Below are 27051 nucleotides of genomic sequence, written 5' to 3' on the forward strand. Positions count from 1 at the left end.
CCTCACAACTTCTTAAAGTCTTCCGTGAAATGGAGCTCACTGCAGTATCTCCACTCACATTGCACTTTCAATGCAGTGTAATGTACCTTTATATTAAACCTCATCAATCCTTTTGTAAGACTCTGTCAGCGATCATGGCTCTGTGGGCCTGCCTTCACAGCTCAGTGGCAGATATCTTGGGTTAATTAGCTCTGTGCTGTGACTCTCGCCCCACTGGAGGTTGTTTCTACTGACTCAGCGTCTGTTTGTTTGCCTGAGCTCTGTTGCTGCTGAATTAGCCTGCTTCATAAAGGTAGCTTACAGTTCAGCTCTCAACAGCGCTGTCACTATGGCCATTTTTCCAGACACTCTGAATTCAGCTCACACCGCACTCAAATGGCAAGTAGTGGCATTCAAACAGGAGGCATTAAAGGGGTAGTTCACCCAAAAATGACATTTTGTTTATTTTTTCACCCTTCTTGTTTCGAAATGTATAACTTCTGTGGAACACATTTAAAAATGTGCCAGTTGCTATTTTTAATGCAATTACAACAAATGGTAACTGAAGCATTTAAGCCTTTAAAAAAAGTGTCATAAAAGTTCTCATGTTTTCCAAGTCTTCTGAAGTTATTTATTCACTGATAATCACTGAGTTGAAATTAATGACAAGATCATAGGTAAATGATTGAATCATTCGACTTGTCTTTCAGTTTTACATATTTCACTTTTTTTTTTCTCAGCAAGGTATCATATGGCTTCAGAACACTTTGAATCTTGAATGCTTCAATCCTGTTTTATTGTAATTTCATGGAAAAGAACAGCAGACACATTCCTAATTCCTTTATTTTCCACAGAAAAAATAAAGTCATGAAGGTTAAGTCGTGGAGTCATTAAGGTGAACAAATGATGACAGAATTTGGATTTTGTAGTTGAACTCTTTCTTTAACATTTTTTGGAAAATATGGGGGGGGAGAGGGTTCTGCATTTACATTTTTGTATTTTTTTTTTCTTGCCTAGCCGGGAACTATGAAGCTGTCCAAACCAGTGGCGCTGTGGAGCCAGCAGGACGTGTGTAAATGGCTGAAGAAACACTGTCCCAATCAACACCAAGTCTACAGTGACTCCTTCAAGCAGCACGACATCACAGGTAAACACAGGCACCCTGTTAGTCTTATAATGATCCTGTCTAAGGTCATATACCCACAGTCCAACGTTTATGCATGCATTTACATTAAGATATTCATAATTGCACTTCCATTAATTGCTACCGGCTCAGCCAAGATGATTACATCCTAATGTTTATTAGCTCAGTAGGGGTTCCTGTGTAATTGAGGATGCATGTCTTGGGAATTTATGTATGCATGTGTCTTTTTTAATGTTGTGTGACCTAACTTGTAGTGATGGATGACTATACCGCAGTTTTTGACATTGTATTGTGTTTTAATGTGTTCCTGCTTCAAAGAAGTGTTATAGAGATTAGTGCATTGTGCAAGCATCGCCTAAAAATCCAATATGTAAAAATATTTTGAGGTGTTTATTCCTACAGCCCGGAATTATATTATATTATATTATATTTTTTAGATAATTTTTTTTATTACACTTTATTGCTTTTTTTTATTTTACTTTTTTTTTTTAATAACAATTTATACTATAATTATATCTCATTATATAATATTATTATATACATCTTATTATATTTATATATAATCTATTCTTTTGACAACCATAAAATTGCTATTTTGATTTTTCTAAAATACAAATGTCATGGATAACTAATATTTGTAGTTGGAAATTTGTGTCAATAGTCTTTTAGTCCCAAGATTTCCTTCTTATTATAGTGGGAGATGCAGTATACCAAAATAAAAATTTGCAGTCAAATAGTTCATGGAGTGATTTGGTCTGCTTTGTTTATAATCATGGCTTTCTTTGCAGTGCATAATCACACAGTGTGGATGAACTGAAGTCCTTTAATCAAGAGCCGTTGTCCCGTAAATGTTCAGCTTCCTAGATCTCTTGATGAAAAGCTCTTGTGGTGATTTATCACGATTTGGCCAGCTGATCTCAATTGTCATGAGTAATGCTGGTTAAAGCAATGTTCTGTCTATTCCGAATTTTTTTGGTTTCACTGGATTCTGAATGCAATTTGCATTAGGGTGATGCGTGATCCAATTAGTCAGAAAATATGCAAGCTGCTTGATTTGATGATCTAGTATTAATTAACAGGAATCAGTTCATAAAAATCAGGCCTTACCAATTAGACTCAATGCAATTTGCATCCATCTCTGGTCGTACCATGCAGAGCATGGTAAACAGAGATGGATCAGTGCCAAATCACAAGACAACAGTGTAAAAACTAACTTAATGTCCTTTTTATCACAAGCAAACCGGTGATTTCTGCTGTGGCTTTCTTTCATAACAGTGTGTGTATTTGCATGTTGATGATGATAAAATATATATATAAAAATCTGAATGATTGTGATGCAGATTATATGCAACTCAAATGAATTCTATACATCTGTAGTATTATCTAATATTGAGCTAATGAATTATATTTTGATGAATTGTTTCTTCTTAACAACAATTTATTATTATGTTATTATTATATTTATTATATGAAAAATCATTGCAGTAAACAAAAACAAAGTATCTGACTTTTCGAAATTTTTCTAAAGTTCTCTTTAACTGTGCCTAAGAATGTCTTTATCCATGGTTTCTGAATTATTTTGAATTATCTTTGCTTCAGATAAAGCCATGCACCTGAGAACTTGACATTTAGGTATATGTTTTATTTATATTTTAATTTAACTTTAATTTAAATGTATAATAATTTTGGCTGTGCAACAATTTTTGTGATTGTTTCAAAAGGATTAAAAAATGATGCATCCATCAGAGCTTCAAGGGATATGGATTTATACAGCGAAGCCTCTGGAACTGTTATTGATTTGTCACTATGTCTTCTTCAGATCACATTTTAGAGTCCATTCTTTCTGAAATTCAGAGGATTTTTCAAGGAGTTGCAAACACTTTCATTCAGCTGTGCATGCTTCTGTCAAATCAGGTAGCCTGAAATACAGCTTTAAGAGAGCATGAAATAATTAACTATTAAGTTACATAATTACTTACTACTAAGTGTCGGTTTGTTTCCGTTTGAACCAGAGCATAGTAAGATAAAACTTTCCATTGCCAACATACGACTGTTGAAATTCTCTCTCACCACTGTGACACATCTCCCAAATCGCTCTGAGAGTTTGACTGGAACACAGAGCTGTCATTAAAAATGCATTAAAGCATATTAAGGCATAATTAGATATTAGTCCCTAATCTGCAGTAATTACAAAGACAGCGGCAGCGAGTGCATCGGTAAATGAGTTAAGCACATATTTTTGCTAGCGTAGGTATAATCAGGGGAGAAGGTGCACTCATTCAGAGTAATATACAGCCATAGACAGAGGATGAAACAACTCCAGGGTAAGGCTAAAAGTAGCCTAATGTTAGTTCAATCTATTAACAACAAACATCATAAACTCATCTTTTTAGGCAAGTACCTGATATGGGTGTCATGTAGGCTAAAAAAAAAATACTTTAATAGGACTTAATTTGTTTTAAACATGATGGCAATTCAATAAAAACTGTAAGTTACTAATTATAACGTTTTCATTTCCAGAGTTATTCATATAATGAAGAAATTATTTACAGAAAGCGAGTGAAGAACATTATCACTAACTTTGATCTATCGCGAGTTTGCACTCACAAATATATATATATATATATATATATATATATAAACTCTGAAGCTGTCTACACTCTTTACCAGCCTTACACACACTCTATGTATACAGCCAAGAAAATAAGAGAGAATAACTGAACCAGACCTGCTCTGTCAGATACAATGAAGCTCAAATAGACATCAATCCCATGGGCCACAGCACAGTAAGGTTATGAAAACACAACACCATACTGTATAACACCACAATTAATGTCTGTTAAGAAACCAGCTGTTGTTGGACAGATAATGGCTAAATGGACATTAAAATGAGATCTTTATTCATTGTAGTTAGTGTTGTACCAGTGTATATACACAAAGTCTATTATAAGACTGAATGTCAGATCTGTTTAATGGATCTGTTTAACCATAATAAATGGATTTTTAAATTAAAATGGTTGTCTTTTTTCAAACTGTAACAGATAGATGCTGGATCTTTATCTTTTTTTTTTTTTCTTTTCTTTTTTTGGCACCGTAATATATCAGTTAAAACAGCCAGGTCAGAATTATTGCATTTTTTTGTTGTTTGTTTTAAAAGCAATTTAATAACTGTGCCCTTGATTTACTGTAAAGAATATGTTGAGCTGTGGTGCAATGTCAAGGCATTAGGCAAGGCATTGTCATTATCTTAAAAATTTTATATTATTAATGAATAGTTTTTTTTTTGAGTAAATGAACAAAATAAATATGTGTATATTATGAATGAATTCTAATAAATAAAACTCAAATAAATACCAGGGTTGGGTGTTTTAGACATAAGTCAATTTAGTTGTGTGGCCTCTTCAGTCTATTATGCAGCACATTTGAAAAGTCATGTGAACAAGCATAACAATCTGAATGTGGCGCTTTGACTTATGGTGTGACTGTAACCCAAGTGTCCATTTTTGAACCACGTTTCACAGCAGTTATGGAAAATGCCACTGTTCGGTCTGGTGTGGGAACTGGCAGCAACATCAGATCATACTCTAGGCCCAAATCCTCATGTTTCATGATCATTGGATCATTCTGTGTGGTTTTACAGGAAAGAATGGAAAGTTAGATACATCTTCTGTTGACAGGATAAATGAATCCAGCTGGGACGTTCCTAGTAAGCTGTCTCTTCTTGTGTTTCCACATGCACTGGACAGTCAATGTCTTTGCAGGAGTTCTGGCTCACTTCTGGTCAGATCGGTCCAGAGAATACTGGGTGTGGTGAGACATTGGGTTTATTTATTTGACTTTAATAAGAGTTATAAACAACTCGTGTAAAAGAGACTCCCATCAGGCAGCACACAGGTGGTCTTGGCGTAGGATATGAGCTTTTTTATGGACTATGTAGACTGCATTTCTCTTGCAGTCCCAATTAGATTTTTCTGCTGACATTTTCATAAAAGCAAATTTATATGTATTTTAGTTTAATTTTTAACGTGAAAATTATATGCTGTAAAATAGGAAAATCTGATGTTTGCTGAAACGCCTCTCTTTTTAAGATATTAATTGATCTTAAAAGATGTATCACATGACTGCTTTGGAGTTAAACACATATTTACGCTTAACACAAATAGCTGAAATTATGTTTTTTACAAAACATTCCCAGCTGCCGCTCAGGGTTGGATCGAAGCACCCAAAAAACACTTATCAACCTGATGTCACTTCCTTTATAAACACAATCCTGTCTGTAAACTGCATGTAATGACGTCTGCACAATAGTGACTGCAGTTGTTCCTTATCATATGCGTCCTTTACTTGATACTTACCTTCCACTATTTCCGAAATGCTGTTCAATGACCATCTGAAATGTGATGATGTTGAGACTGCCGGTGAAAATTAACTTAGATTGAAGGTTTGCTTAATGATATAATTGAGCTGAAATACGCAGTACTCTGATCCCCTGAGACTGAATCAAAAATGTGTTACCCTCTTTCATTCGTCGGAACAGCTGTCAAACCTGGATTTTGTGTCATTAATGTGATACCAATGGATCTTGACCATTAATTTCGTCCATCTGAATAGCAAACAGCTGATAATATAATATTTTTTGCTGTTATCATAAAAGGGTCATTAAAGTTAAGCAAGGAATATGCCAATTATTTCTGAATAATCTGCTAAATCCCAATATAATGCAACCCTAGACCTCAGAATTAGAAGGCTTCAGGCAGCAGTCATGTATATTTGGGATTCAGCACGATGTCTTCACAGAATAGCACAGTTTCAGCCTTCGGTGGTGTGGCAGTGATTTCCGCGAGCGGGATGATGAGGTATGAGCGTTTGAAATTGCAGTGTTCCACAGGGATGCAATTCAGAGCCATCAGATCAATTTTTCAGTATTCTGGGGAGAAGGATGGAGAGGAAAGATCAGATTGAATTGTGGTGATGTTGGAGGATAAGAATATGATGTGGCCTGAATGAAACTACTGCAATTTTCATGTTTTGAAGTATATTGAGGGGGGGGGGGGGGGGCTACGTTAACAATTAATAATTTGACTGCAATCGCTTGCTTTTTCCAAGCATTTTATAGCTGTTAAGTAATAAAAGAGGAAATAGTCTTGTTCTGATGGATGTAGAGGTGAGCGGTTTGCATGGCACTGATGACTCACACAACTGATGTTTTCTGGATAGAATATAATGAGTGTCTTGATAATGCTAAATATTTGCATTGGAGGTAATGGAGGCCTGAGGCAAAGCATACAGTTTTGCAAGAGGATCTTTCCCAGTGTGCATTTCACGTGGAAAGATGTGGCATGAAATGACTGCTCATTAATAATGGTTTGTTTCTCTGGTTGTTGCATAGCTGCTGTCCCAAAGTTTGTTTCTCACACATTTTGCAGAGTAAATCAGAATTTTATGAGAGCTAAATTTTGGGGGTGGGCGATATGGAAAAAATATATCACAGGTTTTTTCTTTTTTTTTTTTCTTTTTTTCGAAAAATATCACAATTCACGATTTTATCACAATTCTTTGTCATGTTGGTTTTAGTATTTTGCAAGTTGTTTGAGCATTACAGCCAAACTAATTTCCCTATTATAAAGACAAAGCCTTTCAATGGAACACAAAAAAGGCAGATATTTAGGCCTAAGAGGGCGAAGATAAAAATCTTTGTTCTTATTTTTTAATAACAAAGATAAAAGAATGGCAAAGATACACATTACAACTACACATAAAATACTAATAAAACAAACAGTGCTTTATTTTCAGGTACAATAGGTATATTTAGCAGGAGCATTCAAGAAAGTGAATGAGCAAATATAAAAATAAAACACTATATAAACTGATTCCTAAAGCAATTGTATCAAATTTCTTCAGTCAAGAGCAGTGAGTGATTTTTCTCTTTGTGTTTTGTTGTTTTATTAACATTAAAGGAATAGTTCACCCAAAAATAAAAATCCTGTAAGCTGTATGTCAATTCTGTCATAGTGTTTTTATACCACCATTTACTCACACAAAAATGGTTTTAAACCTGATTGAGTTTTTTCTTCTTCTTTTGAACATAAATGCTATTTTGAGTAACATGGAAAACCAAATAGTTGCTGGTCCACAGTGACTTCCATAGTATTTTTTTGCTACTATCAAATTCAATGTGGACCAGCAACTGTTTGGTTACCCACATTCTTTAAATTATCTTCTTTTGTGTTCAGCACAAGAAAGAAATTAATACAGGTTTGGGACAATGTAACAGTGAGTAAATAATGACAGAAATTGAGTTTTAGGGTGATCTATAACTGTAATGACAGTAGGCTACATGTTTAATGTGCCTACTGTCCCTTTAAGACCTGCATGCATCTAATATATATGCACATATACGTTTTTCTCTCAACGGTTTACTTTCATTTTAGACATAACCAACTGAGTCTACATATAAACCTTGTGTGTTTTCACAGTATTAGCTCAAAAGATAACCTAGTTCAATTATCAGGCGCTGTTTGACAGGCTTTTGCACGTGCGCTTCGAGTGTATGCGGCGCTCAGAAAAAGCACAGGTCAGACCAGGTGCAAATGGAACATTTAAAAGCACATGCAAATAATGAGAGCGTAAATCTGCCGCCGAGTTAACACTGCTGTGAATACATGTGCCATTGTACAGTAAATGATGGACGCGCCAGAACTGCAGCTGACAGAATGTGCACTGTAGCATGATACTACAATATTTCTTCAAAAGCAGATCGTGGAGACATTTTTATTATCCACGATCAAAAATACATAATATAAATATATCATATATAAAAATATATCATATATTGCACACCCCTAGCTAAAGTGAAATCTTTGCACCACAAGAGCCACCAAATGGAATTGCAACAATTATCATCAAACAGGTTTCTAGAAAAAAAAACTGCTCCGTCTGCTATTGGTCTAACAAGCACAGTCCCCACCCCAAACTCATACCATTGGTTAAGCCACTGTTGCTATGTCAGTCTGGGCTGGATTCTCAAACCAAAAAAAAAAAAAAGAAATGTTTTGATAGCACATCAGCACCTACAGATGACTTTTTTATGGCTGTCTTTTCATTAAGCTGGGATATAAGAATGTATTTTACATTTAAGCTCTTAAAGCTCTTTTTCGCCTTGAAGTCATCTAGTAGAAATTATGTTCACAATCAAGTGTGGGGTTATTGCCAGCACAAATGAACATCGCTAGACATCTGTGTCTTTCTCACACTTTCTCTCCTTATGTTCTATTCATCCCTGTAACTCTTACTATCTGCCCACTTTTGATTAAATGCCAAATGTCATTGTCCTCTTATCTAGTGATCAATATGGGCTCAGAAACAGGACAGTCCAAATAATGATAACAGTTCAATCCCCTTTAAGTGATTTGGACTTAAGTTGTCCTAGGGATGTCCTAGGAACTTAAGGAACACTGAAGATAAGCTGTTGCAGAACTAGACCTCAAATTCCCTCTTCTCCTCTTGTACTTTAAACTTATATTTCTGTATATAATTATATGGTGGATGAGTGGAAATGTCATGTGTCTGAAACAGATGAATATAAAACTTGCATGAAACCTGTAATTTTATGTGAATTTTACTGAAAATGTTCATCCTTAATTGGACCAAACCACCTGTTTTACTTACTAATTCACGCGGGAGCATTTGAAATTAATATATCTTAATATTATTAATTAATATACCTTAATATATCTGCTCCTAGACGGATCCATTTATAAAAGCTGCTTTCAAATGCTTCCATGTGTATTTTTGTAAGCTCTCTGTGAAGACCATGAGTGATGATCATTGTAACCAATCTCAGACATACAGTTGTGCCCAAAAATATTGGCACCCTTGTTAAATATGATCAAATAAGGCTGTGAAAATTCATCTGCAAAGTTAATCCTTTTGATCTTTTATTTAAAAAATTCACAAAAATGTATCCTTTCATTGAATAATAAGAATTTAAAATGGTGGGGAAATATCATTATGAAATGTTTTTCTCCAATACTCGACAGAAAGAATGAGAGTATGAAAGTTCCTCTTGGGACTCACTTGTTCTGCTGTCCTGCTTGTTCACCATGAGAAAGTTTTGTCTGAGAAATTGAGGTTAATTTCCATCTTTATAGGCCCCAGAGCCACTCCATCCCCCTTCTCTCTCTTTCTGTCTGTCGCCCTTCCTGGTTGTTGGAGTAGTAATTAGCCAGGCTTTTGGTTCACATGTAAAAGGGACAGGTCCCCAGAGTGACAGTGGAGGGAGAGAGAGAGCTTTAAGCTAGTCCATTCATCAGGACTGAAGATGAGTGTGCCAGTCCAGCAACCACAGGGAAAAAGAGAGTGAATTTATCTGCCCTGATGTCTCACATATGTGGAATGCAGCTACTATAATATAATGACATGTTTGTGATTTAAATGTTGCTTGCCGTTCATTTCATCAGAATACACTATTACTTTTGAATAACTGCTGACAGCTTCATGCTAACCTGCTTAACTTTGACCTTTTGGTTTTATATGCGTGTATCTTTTAGGCACTGGTTTGAGCCCACAGCCTTTGTTTAAAACGGTTATTGTAGAAGCTAACAGTAACAACAGGATTCAGAAAAAGCCAAGTGTGGAGCGTGATTTCTGACAAATCGGTATGCTGAAATCCAAGATGCTGTTACTTTAAAGAAAAAAAAACCTTTCTTTGTCAGTTGCTAACCAAAGAACGTGAGAAAAGAACGTGCAGTATCTTAGCTGCTACTGGAAGGAGTGGGAAGAGACTTTAATGATCTTTAAAACATGAAGAGGCCATTTTCACCACTCAAGGGCTAACAAACACATGATGTACTGTGCATTTATATACAACCCGAATTCCGGAAAAGTTGGGACGTTTTTTAAATTTTAATAAAATGAAAACTAAAAGACTTTCAAATCACATGAGCCAATATTTTATTCACAATAGAACATAGATAACATAGCAAATGTTTAAACTGAGAAAGTTTACAATTTTATGCACAAAATGAGCTCATTTCAATTTTGATTTCTGCTACAGGTCTCAAAATAGTTGGGACGGGGCATGTTTACCATGGTGTAGCATCTCCTTTTCTTTTCAAAACAGTTTGAAGACGTCTGGGCATTGAGGCTATGAGTTGCTGGAGTTTTGCTGTTGGAATTTGATCCCATTCTTGCCTTATATAGATTTCCAGCTGCTGAAGAGTTCGTGGTCGTCTTTGACGTATTTTTCGTTTAATGATGCGCCAAATGTTCTCAATAGGTGAAAGATCTGGACTACAGGCAGGCCAGGTTAGCACCCGGACTCTTCTACGACGAAGCCATGCTGTTGTTATAGCTGCAGTATGTGGTTTTGCATTGTCCTGCTGAAATAAACAAGGCCTTCCCTGAAATAGACGTTGTTTGGAGGGAAGCATATGTTGCTCTAAAACCTTTATATACCTTTCAGCATTCACAGAGCCTTCCAAAACATGCAAGCTGCCCATACCGTATGCACTTATGCACCCCCATACCATCAGAGATGCTGGCTTTTGAACTGAACGCTGATAACATGCTGGAAGGTCTCCCTCCTCTTTAGCCCGGAGGACACGGCGTCCGTGATTTCCAACAAGAATGTCAAATTTGGACTCGTCTGACCATAAAACACTATTCCACTTTGAAATAGTCCATTTTAAATGAGCCTTGGCCCACAGGACACGACGGCGCTTCTGGACCATGTTCACATATGGCTTCCTTTTTGCATGATAGAGCTTTAGTTGGCATCTGCTGATGGCACGGCGGATTGTGTTTACCGACAGTGGTTTCTGAAAGTATTCCTGGGCCCATTTAGTAATGTCATTGACACAATCATGCCGATGAGTGATGCAGGGTCGTCTGAGAGCCCGAAGACCACGGGCATCCAATAAAGGTCTCCGGCCTTGTCCCTTACACACAGAGATTTCTCCAGTTTCTCTGAATCTTTTGATGATGTTATGCACTGTAGATGATGAGATTTGCAAAGCCTTTGCAATTTGACGTTGAGGAACATTGTTTTTAAAGTTTTCCACAATTTTTTTACGCAGTCTTTCACAGATTGGAGAGCCTCTGCCCATCTTTACTTCTGAGAGACTCTGCTTCTCTAAGACAAAGCTTTTATAGCTAATCATGTTACAGACCTGATATCAATTAACTTAATTAATCACTAGATGTTCTCCCAGCTGAATCTTTTCAAAACTGCTTGCTTTTTTAGCCATTTGTTGCCCCAGTGCCAACTTTTTTGAGACCTGTAGCAGGCATTAAATTTTAAATGAGCTAATTAAGTGGATAAAAGTGTAAAATTTCTCAGTTTAAACATTTGCTACGTTATCTATGTTCTATTGTGAATAAATTATTGGCTCATGTGATTTGAAATTCCTTTAGTTTTCATTTTATTAAAATTTAAAAAACGTCCCAACTTTTCCGGAATTCGGGTTGTAGCATATAACATATCATTTCTCATTATTATTATTATTATTATTTAATATTCCAGTACAAATAGTAAAACATTGATTTACATTCTACAGGTGCAAATACAGTAGATGTTTTGTTTAGTGTTTTGTTTTGTCTTTTATTTTAACTTTTTTGCAGTATTATGAATTTTATTTTTTTACAGGCTGCCCAGTGGTCATAATAAATTTCTTTGTGCGTCTTTGTCCTTTTATAGCAATATTCAGTTTTTGCTATTTGCTATTGTTTTGTTTGGCTAGCTTTTATTTGGATTTTTGGGAAAAGTCTCAAAAAAACTAAAATATTAGAAGATATTTCTTTTTTGAATCCTCTTTATATTAACATTTATGCATTTAGCAGACACTTTTATCCAAAGCGACTTTCAGAATGCATTCAGAATATATATTTTATTTTTATCAGTATGTGTGTTCCCTGGGAATTGAAACCAAGACCTTTTACACTGCTAACGCAATGCTCTACCACTGAGCCAGAGGAACATATCTTAAAGTGAAGCACTATCTATTATAAAGTAAGTGTCAAAAGATGGCCTACATATCTTGTGTCTATAACAGACAATAATTTATGCTTTTTTGTTTTCTACCAGACTACATTCTTTGGCATCCTTATCTTGCTGAGACAGCTGTTACCCAGTGACCCTTTCTTTCTGCTAAGTATCATCTAAGGAACATCTCAAATGTTTTTGTTGGACAGTTATTTGTTTAGAATGGCACCTTTCCCATTTCTTCTCATGCACTCACATTTGTAACTTTTTTCCCATCTGTATACATATTCTTCTCTTCTTTTCTTTCTTTCCTGTTTTCACACTCTCCTCTCTTTTCTTCTGTTTTTTAAGCAGGCTTTGACTCATCGTCTCAGTGAAACAATTATGGCAGTGATTCAGAGAGAAGGCACGCTGAGTTTCTGTTCCTCATTGAAGCGTTTCAGCCAAATGAAGGGGTAGTTTGGCACTTTACCAACGTACTAAAATACCTTACCCCGATCACCTCAACCTACACACCTCACACATACTCCAGTTTTCTGCTTCTAATGTCCCATGACTAAAGAGGTCCCATCGTGCTCATAGCGCCTCAGTGTGTTCTATTTAGAAATATAGATGGCATCAATGTGTACAGTTTGTGTTGGTCAGACATGAAAAAACTTATATTACTTTGTTGTAGGTTGCCCTATAAAATAATGTTTTCTCAAAGAAATTGTCATGTACATTTGTTTTTAACTTTAAAAGAATCTTGTGTCTGACTTTTTGTCCCAAGAAATATTATATGAACTACAATATGCAATATGGAGGGCCCGATGGTCCAGGACCAATGTAATTTGATGTTAGTTACTGTGTTGAGACTAAGTCTCATGTTTGATGATCATGTATATTTGTTTAATGCCCTGCAGATTTAAACATTTGTCTTTTTGTAATGTGTTGAATATTGTTGTTGCTAATTATACAGATTTAAATGTCACCATATACAGATATAATAATTATTATTATATATATATATAAGCATGAAGCGCACTACATATATTATTTTATTATATAAAAACAGATGTTTTTTTGCCTTTTCAATTATTGTAATTTTACTGACATTTTATAAGTCGTTTACTGATCAATAGTGGTACTTATTTTTTTCTCATGTGTTCCCCTTTGTCCTTTTAATTTCAAGTTTTTGCATTACCTTATGAAATGCTCTCCAGTGGGTAGGATCAGCTAAATTTGTTTGTTTGGCTAGCTTTCAGTGGATTTTTTTTTTTTCAGTTCTGCATAGCTTTCTCTTTCACTGGAGACATTCTGTGATTTAAAAACATGACCATTAAGAGAAAAAGCGAGTGACACGAGCAGAGCATCCACAATCATAATGCAGCATAATCACTGGAAATTGTACTATATTCCATCTGAATACCGCCCTTTTCATAGATAATGATTCCATGTTTGTGTCTCTTCCATGAAAAACAACCGAATTAACAATTTTCATTGTAGTGTAAATGCATTAGTAGCCTTTCTGCTTCGCTACCTAAGGCATCGTGTGAGATGGTACAATGGCTTTAACTTTGTGCACAAATAGTAGTGGTTAACTGGGGCCTTGACAGGCACTATTACAGCTTTTATCAGCACAGATATGTGGAGAATGTTTGTGAGGTGATGATTAAAAATGACAGTGAACTTTATCTGACCTTGATCATATTTCTAGCTGGAGGAAAAATTTCCAGTTTATTGTGTTCCTCTAATTACAATATATTCACCTTAGCTTCTTGTAATGTAGGTTATTACAATACTCTGTACATTTTTACACAAGGGCCTTATAATAGCCCCTTATAAATGACAAATACAGTTAAGATTTATATGGTTTTATTCATAAAAATAAAATAATTCTTTGTAAAGCCTAGCCTGGTTTCATGTTCATGTGTTTGTTCATTTGTTTGTGTGTGTGTGCAGGACGAGCTCTGATGAGGCTCACTGACAGGAAGTTGGAGCGTATGGGCATCATGCAGGAGAGTCAGAGACAGTACATACTACAGCAGGTCCTCCAGCTCCGCGTCAGAGAAGAGGTCCGTACTCTGCAGCTGCTCACGCAAGGTACACACACACATACATGTACAGCTATACTTGGAAAGCCCTCCATAGACTTCTAATGTTTTTAAATTAAGCTAGGCTTTCTTTACCTTAACCCTGCCTGTTTTATGAAACTTTTTTTTTTTTTTTTTTACTTTAACTGCCAAGAAATGTAGTTAAGTAAATGTAGTAATACTCTCTTACCTGTCTTGACCTTGTTAAGGGTCCCCACACTCATTGAAGAATTGCAATTCAAAGAAATTAATGTAAGAGTTATTAACTAGAAAAGCAAAGTGTGTCAAGACCGTTTTTTTTTTTTTTTTTTTTTTGATCGATAAATTAGTCATTCCACAGATTTTAAATAGGGTTTAAGTCTGGGCTCTGACTGGGCCATTAAAGGACATTCACCTTTTTCTTCTTCAACCACTTGTGGTCCGTTTTGCTGGTTGATTTGGGTCATTGTCATGTTGAAAGGTAAACCTTCCACTTCTTAATTAATTGACTTTATTGTGCTTCTGCGAATTGATAAAGCCTTTGAAATATTCTTTGTACCTTCTATGATGGTTTTAAGTATACAGGTGCTGGTCATATAATTAGAATATCATCAAAAAGTTGATTTATTTCTAATTCCATTCAAAAAGTGAAACTTGTATATTATATTTATTCATTACGCACAGACTGATATATTTCAAATGTTTATTTCTTTTAATTTTGATGTTTATAACTGACAACTAAGGAAAATCCCAAATTCAGTATCTCAGAAAATTAAATATTGTGAAAAGGTTCGATATTGAAGACACCTGGTGCCATACTCTAATCAGTTAATTAACTCAAAACACCTGCAAAGCCTTTAAATGGTCTCTCAGTCTACTTCTGTAGGCTACACAATCATGGGGAAGACTGCTGAATTTACAGTTGTCCAAAAGATGACCATTGACGCCTTGCACAAGGAGGGCGAGACACAAAAGGTCATTGCAAAAGAGAATGGCTGTTCACAGAGCTGTGTCCAAGCACATTAATAGAGAGGCGAAGGGAAGGAAAAGATGTGATAGAAAAAAGTGTACAAGCAATAGGGATAACGTACTCTGTTACTTACGTAACCTCGGTTCTCTCTAGAAGAGGGAACGAGTACTGCATCTTAGCTAAGACGCTACGGGAAAAGTCTCTTTTCACGAAATACTGAAGCAAAAAATTATCCTTAATTTTGAATTTTTGTAAAGCGCATTTGCAACAGTACACAGCCATAGGCGAGACGGCTCGCTCACTCATTGGCTGCTCTGCAGCAAGTGCACAGCCTATCGAGCGCAGGCTGATGCAATATCAGACCAATTAGGACGCTTCGCGCCCATCACGCCACTTCCCGCCGAAACGGGTGTGGCCCAACCCTATAAAAGGAGCTCGAAAAGGCTGACTCACCTGATTTATTTCATCGCTGAAGCGAACCAGAGTGAATCGTACGCACGGCAGAGAACGCAGTACTCGTTCCCTCTTCTAGAGAGAACCGAGGTTACGTTAGTAACCGAGTACGTTCTCTTACGAGAGTTCTCTCGTACTGCGTCTTAGCTAAGATGCTACGGGAACCCCATGTAAAACGCCGTGCGCGCAGGGATCACACACCAATAAACCTGAAGCAACGCCCAGGATTTACAGTGCACAGTCACCCGAGGGACTCACAGAGAGCCCAGGACAGGAGAGGGGGAAAGCCCTCCGTCCAATATCTAGCAGCACCCGTAGATGCGGCAATACAATCATCACACAGTCAAGGCAAGGCCTGACCAATGTGGCAACGCGGGTCTTACGTAATACTGCCCATATAACAGTCGGCAGCGCATAACGCTCACGAACTCAGAATTCCCATCAGGGCTCTGATTCGGCTATACCGACAGCAGCCTCGCTTGCAAGGCGGGAACCTCCAGGTTATAAAACCTGATAAATGTAGACGGCAAGGCCCAACCTGCCGCCATACATATATCCTGCAAGGAGATCCCAGTAGACCACGCCCACGACGAGGCGACGCCTCTTGTGGAGTGAGCTCTGACACCCAGTGGACACTGAAGGCCCTTGGAAGCGTAAGCTAACACTATGGCGTCAACAATCCATCTGGATAGAGTCTGTCTCGAAACAGCCATTCCCTTGGAACGTCCACTGAACGAGACAAACAGCTGCTCAGTCTGTCGAAAGACAGCGGAGCGAGACACATAAGCTCTTAAAACCCTAACAGGGCAAAGAAGACTCGAGTCTCCATCCTCTCCTGACACCGACAGGGCAGACAGGGCAATAACCTGAGCCCGAAACGGCGTGTTGAGGGACTTTGGCACATAACCGTGCCTAGGTTTGAGTATGACCCTTGAGTCATTAGGCCCAAACTCCAAGCACGACTGGCTCACCGAGAGCGCGTGCAGGTCACCCACCCGCTTCACTGAAGCGAGAGCCAACAAGAATACCGTCTTGAACGACAGATGCTGGAGGCTAATCGATTGGATAGGCTCAAAAGGGGGGGACCCTTCAGGCCCCATATAGGGACTGACGGAGGTCTGGGAGGATTCAGCCTCCTAGCTCCGCTAAGGAAGCGGATGACCAAATCGTTCCTTCTTATTGACTGACCTAGCGCTGTTTCAGAAAACGCTGCGATGGCCGCCACATAAACTTTGAGCGTGGATGGGGCTCTGCCCTTATCCAACAGCTCTTGCAGGAAGGAGAGAACCCCCGTCACCTCACAACTAAGGGGTGAACATCGCCGAGCTGTACACCAGCTGGAGAACACCGACCACTTCGAGGCATAGAGCCGCCGCGTTGACGGAGCCCTAGCCTGAGTGATGGTATTTAGCACTCCCACTGAGAGATCAGCGGGTAACCGTTGAGCGCCCACACATGGAGGGACCACAACTCCGGTTGAGGGTGCCAAATCGAGCCCCTGGCCTGCGAGAGGAGGTCCCTCCTCCAAGGCACTGGCCACGGGGCGATGTCTGCTAAGGGCATCTTTAAAAAGACGCAGCTCTTTTATGAGTGTGCGTCGCAGGGCGAACTCACACAAGGCTATAAAGGATATAGGCGCCGGACAGCGCAGCAGGAATGGCAGTGGAAGGCGGCGAGGCCAGCAGCTTCAGAATGGCTCGTCCCGCTGATATGCTTCTCAGACGGCGCTTGCTTCCTCGGTGATCCAGCGATGCGTGAGCTTCGCTGAAGAGATGAAAAATCAGGTGAGTCAGCCTTTTCGAGCTCCTTTTATAGGGTTGGGCCACACCCGTTTCGGCGGGAAGTGGCGTGATGGGCGCGAAGCATCCTAATTGGTCTGATATTGCATCAGCCTGCGCTCGATAGGCTGTGCACTTGCTGCAGAGCAGCCAATGAGCGAGCGAGCCGTCTCGTCTATGGCTGTGTACTGCTGCAAATGCGCTTTACAAAAATTCAAAATTAAGGATAATTTTTTGCTTCAGTATTTCGTGAAAAGAGACTTTTCCCGTAGCGTCTTAGCTAAGACGCAGTACGAGAGAACTCTCGTAAGAGAACCACACCCTGGAGAGGATTGTGAAACAAAACCCATTCAAAAATGTGGGGGAGATTCACAAAGAGTGTGCTGCAGCTGGAGTCAGTGCTTCAAGAACCACTACACAAAGACATATGCAAGACATGGGTTTTAGCTGTCGCATTCTTTGTGTCAAACCACTCTTGAAGAACAGACCGCGTCAGAAGCGTCTAGCTTCATAAAGGACTGGACTGCTGCTGAGTAGTCCAAAGTTATGTTCTCTGATGAAAGTAAATTTTGGATTTCCTTTGGATATCAGGGTCCCAGAGTCTGGAGGAAGAGAGGAGAGGCACACAATCCACGTTTCTTGAGGTCCAGTGTAAAGTTTCCACAGTCAGTGATGGTTTGCGGTGCCATGTCATCTGCTGGTGTTGGTCCACTGTTTTCTGAGGTCCAAGGTCAACGCAGCCGTATACAAGGACGTTTTAGAGCACTTCATGCTTCCTGCTGCTGACCAACTTTATGGAGATGCAGATTTCATTTTTTCAACAGTACTTGGCCCAAGCACACAGTGCCAAAGCTTCCAGTACCTGGTTTAAGGACCATGGTATCCCTGTTCTTAATTGGCCAGCAAACTCGCCTGACCTTAACCCCATAGAAAATCTATGGGCTATTGGGAAGAGGAAGATGTGATATGTCAGACCCAACAATGCAGAAGAGCTGAAGGCTACTATCAGAGCAACCTGGGCTCTCATAACACCTGAGCAGTGGCACAGACTGATCGACTCCATGCCACGCCACATTGCTGCAGTAATTCAGGTAAAAGGAGCCCCAACTAAGTACTGAGTGCTGTTCATGCTCATACTTTTCATTTTTATACTTTTTAGTTCTCCAAGATTTCTAAAAATCCTTTCTTTGTATTGTTCTTAATTTATATTCAAATTTTCTGAGATACTGAATTTGGGATTTTCCTTAGTTGACAGTTATAATCATCAAAATTAAAAGAAATAAATATTTGAAATATATCAGTCTGTGTGTAATGAATGAATATAATATAAAAGTTTCACTTTTAGAATGGAATTAATTAAATAAATCAACTTTTTGATAATATTCTAATTATGACCAGCACCTGTAAATAGTGTGAGTAGTTTGTTCACACTGAAAATTCCAAAAAGAAAAAGTGCACTTTATATAACCGAAGTCTGGAATGTTGTACAATTCATGCATTCAACTGTCAACGCTTTAATTATGTAGAGAAGGGGGAGGGGCTGTCAGACTGTTTATGAATGACAAAATAACCTTATATAATTCATACACTGCATGGTTGAGTACAAAGTGAGTATGAGTGTATAGTGTGTTATTTGGGACGCAACTTCTGTCTTCATTTCAGGCTGCAAAGCAACAAAATGTAATTATTTTAAAGGGGGTGATTCTTTTCTATACCCACTGTATATTATGTCACACTTAACACTTCTCTAGTAAGTTTTTTTTTCTGTGTGTGAAAGTGCTGCAGGCAGTGGCGAATCGCAAATCCGTGAATGAATGTTTCGAATTGAAGTAAACTTCAACAGATTTCCCATGTGCAGGGAGTAGGGAGCAATGAACACTGCATAGGGACCATCATGAGTACTGGAATAGAGAACCACTAAGAGAGGGGATGGATGGATAGATTGATAAATAAATGTATAGATGCATATCTGGATAGATGGATAGAAATAGATGTTATACGTTATTGCTAATTGAAATTAATGTAATCATAACAGATTCTTTACCCATTCAAGTAGATTGGAGCTGTAAAATAGCTGCTGGTATGCCTTGCATATCTGCGTGTGTACACAAAACTCAATCAAGTTCATTAGGATTCAAAACTGTTGACCTCCATGTTTACTGGCTAAGCATTCCTTAGAGAGTTAGTGATTGAAAAGGAGAGAAAGAGAGGTATTATTTGGTAAAGGCCTCAGTTGTTGCTGTTTTTTTTTTTTTTTTTTTTTGGTCTTTCTGATATAGAAAACTAAATTAAACAATGACATGCCTGGGAACGGAGAGCACACAGATGCTGTCTAAATAAGCTAGAGTTTGCAACAGCCCAGAGAAGGATAGTATTTTAAGGGGACTAAAGAGGAGCTGCTGTGCCTGACAAAGTAAATCTAGGCTGAGCATTAGCATTAGCTTTGTTGTCAGAAGGAAAAGGAAAATTTGTAACTTTGTTCCAGGTTCAATACAAACTAATCTCAGTTGAGCATCTGTTACATGTTGTCAATTACCCTGAAAATTTTATATTTTGTGAAATACATTTTCTCTGCAATACATGGCAAACATGCAAATCTTTATAGTAAATGAAGCAAGAAAGGTTTCCAGTAGTAATCCTAGATGAAATTTCAGAGCTCCTCACGAGTGCACCTGGTAACTCATGTAGGCCACTTAGATACACACACAGTCTGACATTAGCTGCTATCTGCAGTGACTAACAGCTTTTGTTGTGCTCTGGCAGTCGAGTATCATGCAGACAGACAGTAATTAACCTTTAGGGCTCATTGGACCATGCAGGGAAAGTAATTAGATTCTGGCTCCCATGAATGCCAGAGGGATGGCCGGACCACGAAGGCCTTATCAGTTACAGTGAACCGGACAGTAACAGCCAGTGTTTTCTACTTCACGTAACTACTGTATCCACCAGGCGGAAGTCACTGATTGGCTTTCATGTCATGCTATTTCATGCTATTGTTAGGGGGGCTTTGCCGCAGCTCATGGATTTTATATTGCCATTCAACCAATGCAATATATTACTGTAATGGCAAAAAGTCTAAAGTCATATGTTTGAGTTACATTTCACTTCCCTCAATAACTGTAATCCTAATACTGTAAAATATTTAAATATTTTTTTTTATTTAAATCCGTATTAGGGCTGCACAATATATATTGAAATAAAATCAATAACATGATAAGGCTTAGTGCGATTGTCAAATTGTGTAAGCTTCATTTTAATTAAATATATGCTTTACTGGTTTCAGAGTGAAGCACAACATTTAGATGTTTTATTCATGATGCAGTGTTTCAGCATCTGAGACCGTTCGGTTCATTTACAGTGAATCAAGCCTTTAAATATTCCGATATACGTAAATGTTAGTATTGTAATTTTGTGTAAAATTTAATTATTTTAAACTCCTTTTTTGTTTATTATTTTATGACTTTTTTTTATTAATTATTTTAGCATTTATTATAATAAATACTTATTTACAAGAACAACTTTATTATTATTTAATATAAGATGGTTCTTGTAAAAAGCAATTTTTTTTCACAAATCAGATGCACTCCTAAACAAAATCTAGAATGATTCTTTTTTTTCCAAATATTCATCTGGTGAAAATTCCTGTATTTTTTATATATATATTTATATATATATATATATGTGTGTATATATGTATGTACTATATATGTATGTATATGTATGTATGTATGTGTGTGTGTGTGTGTGTGTGTGTATATATATATATATATATATATATATATATATATATATATATATATATATATATATATATATATATATATATATGTACAGTCGTGGCCAAAAGTTTTGAGAATTACATAAATATTGGAAAAGTTGCTGCTTAAGTTTTTATAATAGCAATTTGCATATACTCCAGAATGTTATGAAAAGTGATCAGATGAATTGCATAGTCCTTCTTTGCCATGAAAATTAACTTAATCCAAAAAAAAATTTCCACTGCATTTAATTGCTGTCATTAAAGGACCAGCTTGTCTTGTTAACTCAGGTGAGAATGTTGACGAGCACAAGGCCGGAGATCATTATGTCAGGCTGATTGGGTTAGAATGGCAGACTTGACATGTTAAAAGGAGGGTGATGCTTGAAATCATTGTTCTCCCATTGTTAACCATGGTGACCTGCAAAGAAACGCGTGCAGCCATCATTGCGTTGCATAAAAATGGCTTCACAGGCAAGGATATTGTGGCTACTAAGATTGCACCTAAATCAACAATTTATAGGATCATCAAGAACTTCAAGGAAAGAGGTTCAATTCTTGTAAAGAAGGCTTCAGGGCGTCCAAGAAAGTCCAGCAAGCACCAGGATCGTCTCCTAAAGAGAATTCAGCTGCGGGATTGGAGTGCCACCAGTGCAGAGCTTGCTCAGGAATGGCAGCAGGCAGGTGTGAGCGCATCTGCATGCACAGTGAGGCTAAGACTTTTGGAAGATGGCCTGGTGTCAAGAAGGGCAGCAAAGAAGCCACTTCTCTCCAAAAAAAAACATCAGGGACAGATTGATCTTCTGCAGAAAGTATAGTGAATGGACCGTTGAGGACTGGGGCAAAGTCATATACTCCGATGAAGCCCCTTTCCGATTGTTTGGGGCATCTGGAAAAAGGCTTGTCCGGAGAAGAAAAGGTGAGCGCTACCATCAGTCCTGTGTCATGCCAACAGTAAAGCATCCTGACACCATTCATGTGTGGGGTTGCTTCTCATCCAAGGGAGTGGGCTCACTCACAATTCTGCCCAAAAACACAGCCATGAATAAAGCATGGTACCAAAACACCCTCCAACAGCAACTTCTTCCAACAATCCAGCAACAGTTTGGTGAAGAACAATGCATTTTCCAGCACGATGGATCACCGTGCCATAAGGCAAAAGTGATAACTAAGTGGCTCGGGGACCAGAATGTTGAAATTTTGGGTCCATGGCCTGGAAACTCCCCAGATCTTAATCCCATTGAGAACTTGTGGTCAATCCTCAAGAGGCGGGTGGACAAACAAAAACCCACTAATTCTGACAAACTCCAAGAAGTGATTATGAAAGAATGGGTTGCTATCAGTCAGGATTTGGCCCAGAAGTTGATTGAGAGCATGCCCAGTCGAATTGCAGAGGTCCTGAAAAAGAAGGGCCAACATTGGCAAATACTGACTCTTTGCATAAATGTCATGTAATTGTCGATAAAAGCCTTTGAAACGTATGACGTGCTTGTAATTATATTTTAGTACATCACAGAAACAACTGAAACAAAGATCTAAAAGCAGTTTAGCAGCAAACTTTTTGAAAACTAATATTTATGTAATTCTCAAAACTTTTGGCCACGACTGTATATGTATATATATATGTATATGTTTGTGTGTGTATATATATGTATGTATGTATGTACATTTTTTATTAAATGGGATTAGAACATGTTGCAAAAAGGGCTCAATCTTTGTCACTGCTCAATGTGTCAGGAACATACGTGGCTCAGACAGATGTAAGCTCTTCCACATTAATAGATTCAGTGAAACCCGAATTCATTTTAGTGTAAGCATTAAGTAATTTAGGCGTTTCCATTAGCATTTGGCTGGATGTGTATGATATTGAAAGTATGTATTTTGTTGCCATATACCAATAAGACAACACAGTGACCTCATACATGTGGACATGACTAAACGTGGTGTAAGGTTTTCTGTCTGTGGGACATCTACAGTATCTGCTGATGTTGAACGTTTTCTCTTCTCTCCTGAGTGAGATAAAAACTTGTTATTTTGCCATCTGTGACAGTACCAGAACCAAAATCAATATGAAATCATCAATACAAAATTAAACCCACCAGTAGATACCAAACAAGCACAACAGATGGCTCACAAAGCATTTGTTTATGGACTACAATTGTTTATGGGCCTTGAGAACTAATGAGAACTGCTGTGCTCTAATCATTCTGTCATAATTATTTCTCATTAGTGTTTACACATTGCTTTTAAATCTGTATCCATAGCTACATCAAATATTCCACTTCAGTGGAGAAAAAAACCATCTACACTGTTGTGATAAAAATAGACGTTGTCTATGTTCGCTAAGTTAATGAATCGGGCAGCCCAGAAAGGAAAGAGTGACTGAGCCAAGTTTAACAAGTTTTATAAATTTTTCCTTTCTTCTGGCTTTTGTGATTCAAGTATCTTTAAGTACCCAAAACATCGACCTCATTTTAATTCATGAAGAGGTCAGAATCGTAGAGGTTATTGCACAGATTATGAATTATTGCATACACGTGTCTTGGCGGGGTCAAATCTCAGAGGTTGTTATACAGGTTTTAAATTGGCTGCCATCTAGAAAGTTAGACAGCGAGCTTAATAGCAGTCCAGCAAAGCTCATTTATCAAACCAAAAGAAAAGCACAAAAGTGATCAGTAACAAAACCATTTGGTCCTTTCAGAGTGCTTTGAATGTCTTTTCTGAGTCTTTGAGGGGTGAGGTACATGTTCATATTTTATAATAATAGTAGTTTGATACGCTGTGAAGTTTTAATGTATTTGAAAAAAAAAATATCTAATTGTGGCAAAAGTGTTTTATTGATCATTTGGTGGTTAAATTTGTAATGTAATTCTTTTTTTATTCTTTTGCTTAGAAAACATTTAGTATCTGCTAGTACACTTTTTAAAGGGGTCCTATTTTGCTCTTTTACAAAGTCTTGATTTTGTTTTGGGGGTGTACTAGAACATGCTCACATGCTTGGTGGTTCTAAAAACAATATTTTTCACATAATTTACATTATTAAAATACCTTTCTCCCCAGCCTTGCAGAAAAATATAATGTGTTGTGATTGGTTAGCTGTCCCAGTGCATTGTGATTGGCGAACAGCTTAGACAGTGTTTCAGTACTGCCTCTCCGCTTGCCAAAGTTCCAGATGGCGTTAATATTATCATATCAGTTTGAGCCTGATTCAGACCCCCAAGAATATTGAACAAGAAGGTTGTGCAGAACTTTTGCACGCACGGATATTGCAAGACATATTAGAGTGGTATTGTTGTTATTTATTTATTTTTTTTCGCGTTTTAGATACGATGTCAACAACCGCTTAAAAATAAGTTAATTTACTGTGTACAATGGTAATATGCTGTGTATAAATATTAGTTCTAACATTATTACATGAATTGCAGTGAAACTGTTATACAGTTGAATTTATTTATACCATAGTCTCATAATTGAAGTGTAAATTCTGCAGATTGCATCATTATCCAGTATTGTACTGTCAGCAATTTATGAAAAAAATAGTGTTTCATTTGACAAGGTGAAAACAAGGCTCTTCTTCTTTGTTTTCTCTGATGCACCAACTATGCAGCAGCACTTCTTCTTTATTGTTGTCATGTCTGATGCCCTCAACCAAGCGTTCTAATCATGATCTTGCCCCTCCACACCCCCAACCATTCAAATTCCCATAGGTGGGAATTATATTCATGATATTCTAATGGGCCGTGTTGTGACATCACAATACCCCGTACAATGCTGTAGTTCAAACGAGCAGTTCATTGTAGTTCTTCAAAAGAGATATTTTAAAAACTAAATATCTCCCTTTGGACTGGACTCTGAGATTTGTAGATTTGTGCCCATGCATAAAAAAAATAAAATAAACATAATAGGACCCCTTTAATCTGGAAGTTGAAAGTGTCATCTCTTAATCATTGTAAATAATAAGGAAAAACAATTGAAATTTAAAAAAACTAAAAAGATTATAAATATTTATTAATTTGTATATATAATATATATTACTCTAATGCAAATTAAATTTTGGAATGCACATTGTGGCAGTTGCACTAGTATATCTAAGAGGCAGTGGTGAAGAGATCTGTATTATGAAGCTTTTCGAGTGTGTGTGTGTGTGTGTGTGAGAGAGAGAGAGAGAGAGAGAGAGAGAGAAAGCGCTCTAGGGAGAGAAATGTGCTCAGTGGTCCCCTCTCTCGGGGTGTCTTTGGGAAAAGGTGCAGATTGGTATCATTGTTTTGCAGCGCTTCGAGGAAGTATTCCTCTTCTCCAGAAGGTCAGGTTAATTTCATTTTTTAATTTCCCTTCCCAGGTGATCCCAAAAGAGACACTTCCTAAGCACTGCTTTGGAAGATGTGGTTAAGTCTTGTTGAAGAAAATTAGTAAAATAAATATACTCTCCAATTATTCCTCCATAAGTTCCTGTCATTCAGTCACATGTTGTTTGATAGAATCCTGAGCTGAGAATCATATTTAATCAAATCTGAATCGTAATGTCTTAGATGAGTTTGCACATTAGCAGCTCATTTGGACTGACACGCAAAGGGTTTGGCATCATTAGAAAGTGGTATATTTACAATTATATGTGATTAATGCTTTAAAAAAAGATAGGGTGAGTAAGTGATGACATCACTTTAATTTTTGGGTGCACTGTCCCTTTAAGTGATATTCTGCAAAGTTGCATTTAATTTGCAGTTCTACATATTCTGAGGTTAGAGATTCTATACCAATGAATAATAGTGACACAGAGAAGTAAGAGATTACGATAAGGTAAGTGTAAATAACAGTGTTACGCATTTCTTTAAATTACAGCATTCTTTAAAAATCAATTTGAGAGTAATCTTCTTTTTACCTTCAGGGACGATCAATACAAACCATTTCTCAACTATCCATAGAAACAAAGGTCTTCACAAAAGAAATGCATCGTGACAAATGTTTAGCTATTGATGAGCGGAAGACATCCCAAAGGGGATGTTTTGTTTGTTAAATAGGCAACAAGAGTCACTTGTTGATTTTTTTTCCCCCTTCCATTGGTCATCACTGCTCATTAAAATGCGATTTCCTAGCAAAAATCTTTTGGTGATAGTTTTTTTTTTTTATCTCATAAAGAGCTCATTATATATATATATATATATATAGTTTTTTTATAGTTTTTTTTTTTTTTTTACTGTTTTCACAAACTTCTACCCACTGCTGGCTAAAATACCCTTGACATGAGAAATCCCTTCTTACATTTCCACTTTAGTTTTCGTGTTCTGTATTCAAACTACAAGCCTAATCTTAGCTATGCCATTCTGCTTTGCTCTTTACCTCATCTTGTAGTGCCGCACATTGTGAATGCCAAGGTCACAGAGAGGCCTGTTGTATTTGTGTGTATATGTGCATGTTTGTGTTTCAAGGACAGAGGAATAAGAACTGCTGAAGCATGTGGTACATGCTATTAATGAAACAAATGTTGAGACTCCTAGATATAATAAATATGAAATGTGAAAATGTGCACACATACATTTAGATTAAGAAAACAGACAGCTTTATATATATATATATATATATATATATATATATATATATATATATATATATATATATTAGGGGTGTAACGGTTCACAAAATTCACGGTTCGGTTCGATACAATACACTGGTGTCACGGTTCGGTACGGTACGGTTCGGTACGTTTTGGATACAGCAAAAAGAAAAAATTGGCAGATAAATTTCATTGATTTTTAAAAAATGTTTTATTTATTAAAACTAACAAAGTATGTTTTTTTTTTTTTTACATTGAACAATGATGGAGCTATTCTTTACCCATCTTCTATGGTGTTTTCTTAGCAGCATACTGTATAAAACAAAAACAGCTCCTTATAAAAAAAAAAATGAAAATGTTATATTAGTTATGAACAAATACAAAGAT

The 27051-nt window shown here is 37.3% G+C and overlaps 1 protein-coding gene across 2 annotated transcripts in view; it reads left to right on the top strand.

Moving 5' to 3' along the window:
* LOC132104192 (sterile alpha motif domain-containing protein 12-like) overlaps window positions 1-27051 on the top strand; it is a 98601-nt gene that overhangs the window by 23054 nt on the left and 48496 nt on the right. For both annotated transcript variants that reach the window (XM_059509472.1, XM_059509471.1), the window contains exons 3-4: window positions 997-1126; window positions 14046-14186. In XM_059509472.1, coding sequence (XP_059365455.1) covers window positions 997-1126; window positions 14046-14186 — 271 coding nt within the window. The remainder of the gene's footprint in view (window positions 1-996; window positions 1127-14045; window positions 14187-27051) is intronic.

Source organism: Carassius carassius, chromosome 25, assembly GCF_963082965.1.
Source record: "Carassius carassius chromosome 25, fCarCar2.1, whole genome shotgun sequence".
NCBI lineage: Eukaryota > Metazoa > Chordata > Actinopteri > Cypriniformes > Cyprinidae > Carassius > Carassius carassius.